The 5,151-nt window shown below is 42.9% G+C and overlaps 1 protein-coding gene across 1 annotated transcript; it reads left to right on the forward strand.

Annotated features, from left to right (window-relative positions):
- Positions 1-2,238: 2,238 nt before the first annotated feature.
- LOC133292072 (uncharacterized) lies at positions 2,239-2,712 on the forward strand. The gene has a single exon (XM_061490452.1). The coding sequence runs from the start codon at positions 2,239-2,241 to the stop codon at positions 2,710-2,712; it is 474 nt and encodes a 157-aa protein (XP_061346436.1).
- The last annotated feature ends 2,439 nt before the right edge of the window (positions 2,713-5,151 follow it).

The following is a 5,151-nucleotide window of genomic DNA, read 5'->3' on the forward strand; positions in this document are numbered from 1 at the left end:
GAATGAGAAGGATTAAGGAGTACATAGATAAATTCAATAGTGATCCTCCTCTTATCTAAATCTGATTCATCTATCTAACCTTCTGCAACATCAAATCCTACCTTTAGCCAACTACGTGCCAAGCCATTTTTCCTTCTTCTATACAAAATCCTATTCCTAGTCAAGTCATACCACCAAAGCCTTTTTTGTTCTGCTTATGAATCACTGTCACTATGGAAAGTGAGAAGATGGGCAAGCTTATAGTAGTTTGAGTGCAGTGGAGATTGGGTGATGAGTACACCCTTAGACACTAGAGTTCAAGAGAGTTTATTCTCACAATTTTTGAGAAGTTCCAAGTGAGGGGGTGTTTTGTGTTGAAGGTCTCTGCATTTCATCTTACTGATATGTTGAAAGTCATTGTGATGAGGTTAAGCAAGTCATAGTAAAAGATAGATTGCTGGGTTGTTAGATTGTATCTTGGAAAGTTGATCTGTCATATTTCAATCCAACCTCATAAATTTCACATGTAAAGAATCTCAAGTTTTTCTCTGTCTTTAAAGTTATTGCTGAGGACAACAATATTCAAATCTGGAAATTGTGATGAACCCTTAGTTCATCATGGTTTTTAGCAGGAATTAGGATCAAATTGTGTGATTAAATGATGAAAAACAAGGTTAATGTCCTAAGATGTCCTCAATTACAAGTTAAAGAGCTTTATTGGAAAATTGTATGATTCTTGTAGGAAAAGCAAGCTTGAAAGACAACTGGAGAAGGAAGAAGATTCTGGAGCTCAAGAGGAGAAAAATTGCCTAAGTGTTGAGCGCTAAAACGTCCACACTGAGCGTTTTAGCGCCCTGCTACAGGAAGAGGCCAAAACTTGCTGGTGATGAGCGCTAAAACGCCCACACAGAGCGTTTTAGCGCGCTGCTGCACTAAGAAGATGGAAAATTACTGGTCTTGGGCGCTAAAACGGCCTGCAATAAGCGTTTTAGCGCCCTAAAGTGGAAAAAAGATTCTGGTCTTCACCGCTAAAACGTCCAAATCAAGAGTTTTAGCGTTGGAGTCAGTTAAAGTTAGTTGAGCATTCACCAAGTTTGGACGCTAAAACGGTCATTCCTTAACGTTTTAGCGTTGAAATCAGTTAAAAGCAGTTGAGCATACGTAAAACATGGACGCTAAAACGGTCACTTATGGACGTTTTAGCGCCCACATCAGTTTTCTGTTTTTAATTGTAACACTATATAAGGCAAAGCCGTGACACTTATTACAAAAAAAAAAAAGCCTTGACACTTAGAAGAGATCTGGATCTGAGGGATCTGAACTTTCTCTCTCTCTTAAACCTTAGTCTGACTTCTCTCTAAATTCTTTTAGTTTAGTTTTTTTATTAGGATTTCTTTGTAATAGTTTGGAGATTGAAGACTTTCAACATGGAAATGAAGTTTGCTTCTTCTTCTCTTATCTATTCTTTAGTCATGTCTGAGTAGAGTCTTTGTAGTCTCAATGCAATGGAACTCCATGATAATTTATGTTGATTTGATTAATATGATGAAGTATTTTTCATGTGTTGATTTGAGATTTTCTGAGTTAATTATTTCTATCAAGGAAGTAGTATAGAACAGGGATGTTTATATGACTTCTGTATTTGATAATCTCAACATCAGAATTCTAGTACTCAAGGGTTTGATGCTAGAATTCTGATGTAATCTTAAAACTTTAGTATTTCATGCATGTATTAAGAAAGAGATCACCAAGGGATTGGGGTTTCTGATTAATGTATCTATCAGGGTAGTAAGGGATTACATCTTGATGATAAGTAAAAGGTTGATTAACATCACATGGAAAGGAATTCAGCATATGATCAATTTTTACATGGGTTATCATGGAGGAAAATTATTTTCTGACTACTTGTTGTTTTATTAATTCCTAATCCATATTTACTTTGTGTCAAATTACTTACAATCAATTTTCTGGTGACAAATTATTCATGATTTTTACAAATTCTTATTTGATTCAAATTAGTTTTCTATGGTATATTGGTGTTTGAACATAATTCCTCGTGGGAACGATCTTTACTCATCATTTTATTACTTGTACGACTAGTGCACTTACTAAACGTCCAACAGTGGGCAAGTCAAAGTATCCAACAGAGAGATAAAGAGAATCCTAGAGAAGACAGTGGGAAATTCTCGGAAGGATTGGGCTAAGAAGCTTGACGATGCACTGTGGGCGTACAGAACTGCATTCAAAACCCCCATAGGCATGTCACCTTATCAGTTGGTGTATGGCAAAGCTTGTCATTTGCCTGTGGAATTAGAGCACAAGGACTTATGGGCCACAAAGTTTTTGAATTTTGAACCATCAGGAGTTCAAGAGAAAAGACTACTTCAGTTAAATGAGTTAGATGAATTCAGAAGAACTGCGTATGAAAGTGCAAGGATCTACAAGGAGAAGACTAAGTTGTGGCATGATAGCAAAATCAAGCACAAAGAGTTTGAACCGGGTCAACAGGTATTACTGTACAATTCTCGACTGAGGTTGTTTCCAGGTAAACTTAAATCTTGTTGGTCTGGTCCTTTTATTGTGAAGACAGTCTTCCCGTATGGAACAATAGAAATTTCCCCTCTCAATGAGGACAGAACTTTCAAGGTCAATGGAAATAGATTGAAACTCTATTGTGGAGAACAAGTGAATAGGGACACGATCTCTGTCCCTTTGGCGTCACTTGAATCTTAAACGGTTCCTGTCAGGCTCGTGACGTTAAACAAGCGCTAACTGGGAGGCAACCCAACAGGAAGAGTAGTTTAGTCATTTTAATTTATTTATTTTTCCGGATTAGAGAAAAACAAGTGGGAACTGTGAACTGACGCTACGGGCGCCAGATCCGCGCTCTAAGCGTGAGTAAACAGGAGGTTCAATGCCATAAGCGTGAGACTCACGCTGAAAGCGTGAGAAATTCAAAAATGGCATTCACGCTGTCAGCGTAGTATTGACGCTATCAGCGTGATGAAACAAAAGCTACCACGCTCTTAGCGTGGAATTCACGCTTCGAGCGTGAGAGAGTAACAAAAGTTACCACGCCCACAGCGTGGCTATCGCGCTATCAGCGTCATCATTCAGAAGAATCCACGCTCAAAATTTGAAATCCACGCTGTGAGCGTCATCAGGAAACTCAGATTTAAAAAAAAAAAACCCGAAAATTTCCTAACCTCACTCACACTCCTTTTCCCTCTCACCTCTCTCCCTCAGCCGTCATCTCTCTTTTTCTCCATCTCACCCATCTCCCTCTCCACACATCACAAGTCCCCCACCGTGCACCACCACCATCTCCTTCGTCCGTTAACCAACCACCCATTCCTTCATCCCTCGACCCACGAGGGACTTTGGTACACTGGTTCAGCAGTGTAAGGACATCGAGGATGTTTGCGTGGCGAGCAAGGCCAAGAGGGCCAAGGTTGAGGAGAGAAAGGGAACAGGTGGTTCCACTCCTGCTCCTACTTCTTTGAAGGACATGAGGTTTGCTGATAAGGGCATGGGAAAGCAGATAGCGACTAGGCAGGCGCCTGGTCAGTTCAAGAGAGCTGTTTCACATCAGGGGAGTTCTTCTAGGCCTCCTACCACTCCGAGATATTCGGGATGTGGGAAGGAGCATGTGGGACGCTGTGCTACGGGGCAGTTGTCGTGCTTCAAGTGTGGTAAGGAGGGCCACTTCTCTAGAGATTGTCCGTCGTCGATGGCGAGAGATGCAGTTGTTCAGGCAATTCATTTGCAGATGGTTCCGATGGCATCTTCTTCGGCACCTGCAGTGCCACCTTCTGTTGGGAGAGTTTATACACTGGATAGGCAGCAGTCGGACCGCGCTCCGAACCTTGTCAGAGGTACTGTGTCTATTGGTGATTCTTTTGTCGATGCTATCTTTGATTCCGGGGCTACTCATTCGTTTGTTGCTACCCCCGATTGCTTTGGGGCTTGAGTTGCCCAGTGCTGTGCTTTCTCCACCGTTGCGGGTGACTACTGCCACCGGAGAGATTTGTGATTCTACCATTGTACATCGCGATGTAGCGTTTCAGTGGGATGGCCGTGAGTTCTCGGTAGATCTGATAGGATTGCCGATGGCCAACCTTGAGATTATTCTAGGCATAGATTGGTTGTCTAGAAACTGTACATTGATTGATTGTTTTGCAAAGCGCGTGGTGATGTCTCCGTGTGATTCCACAGCTAGTTCCTCGCCATACATTTCACTGCTGCAGGCCAGGAGAGCGTTACGAGCAGGGGCATTGGGTTATGTCATGTTGGGTGGTTTGGCGAGTGGGACACAGGAGGATATCATTGGCATTCCTGTGGTGGGGGAGTTCCTGGAGGTGTTTCCTGAGGAGATCCCTGAGTTTCCACCGCAGCGGGAGATAGAGTTCTCCATCGACTTGTTGCCCGGTGTGGGGCCGATTTCTTTAGCTTCTTATCGGATGTCGCCACCAGAGTTGGCTGAGCTGAAGAAGCATATTGAGGATCTTTCGGCGAAAGATTTCATTCGACCGAGTGTGTCTCCTTGGGGAGCACCGGTCATCTTCGTGAAGAAGAAGGACGGAACAATGCGATTGTGCACCAACTACAGGCAGTTGAACAAGGTGACAATCAAGAACAAGTATCCCCTTCCTCGGATCGATGATCTGTTGGATCAGCTCAGGGGCGCTTGTGTGTATTCCAAGATTGATCTCCGGTCCGGATACCATCAGATTCGGGTGAAGCCGGAGGATGTCCCGAAGACCGCGTTTCGTTCGAGATACGGTCATTTTCAGTATTTGGTGATTCCGTTTGGACTCACAAATGCGCCGGCAGTGTTCATGGATTACATGAACAGGATTTTCCAGCCGTATCTGGATCAGTTTGTGATTGTCTTCATTGATGATATTCTGATCTACTCCAAGACTGAGGAGGAGCATGCGGAGCATCTGAGGATTGTTCTGCAAGTGATGAAGGAGAAAAAGCTTTATGCTAAACCTTCTAAGTGTGAGTTTTGGCTCAAATTAGTCAAATTTCTGGGGCATGTGATTTCAGCATATGGAGTTGCAGTGGATCCCAACAAGATTGAGGCCGTGTTGGATTGGGAGAGACCCAAGACAGCTACGGAGGTGAGGAGCTTACTAGGTTTGGCAGGTTACTATCGGAGGTTCATCA

This window comes from Gastrolobium bilobum, unplaced genomic scaffold (assembly GCF_033153095.1).
Source record: "Gastrolobium bilobum isolate Gb01-03AN ecotype WA unplaced genomic scaffold, APGP_CSIRO_Gbil_v1 utg60720, whole genome shotgun sequence".
NCBI classification, from domain to species: Eukaryota; Viridiplantae; Streptophyta; class Magnoliopsida; order Fabales; family Fabaceae; genus Gastrolobium; species Gastrolobium bilobum.

Coding starts and splice junctions, on each gene's coding strand:
- LOC133292072 (XM_061490452.1), top strand. CDS start 2,239: ATGTCACCTTATCAGTTGGTGTATGGCAAAGCTTGTCATTTGCCTGTG.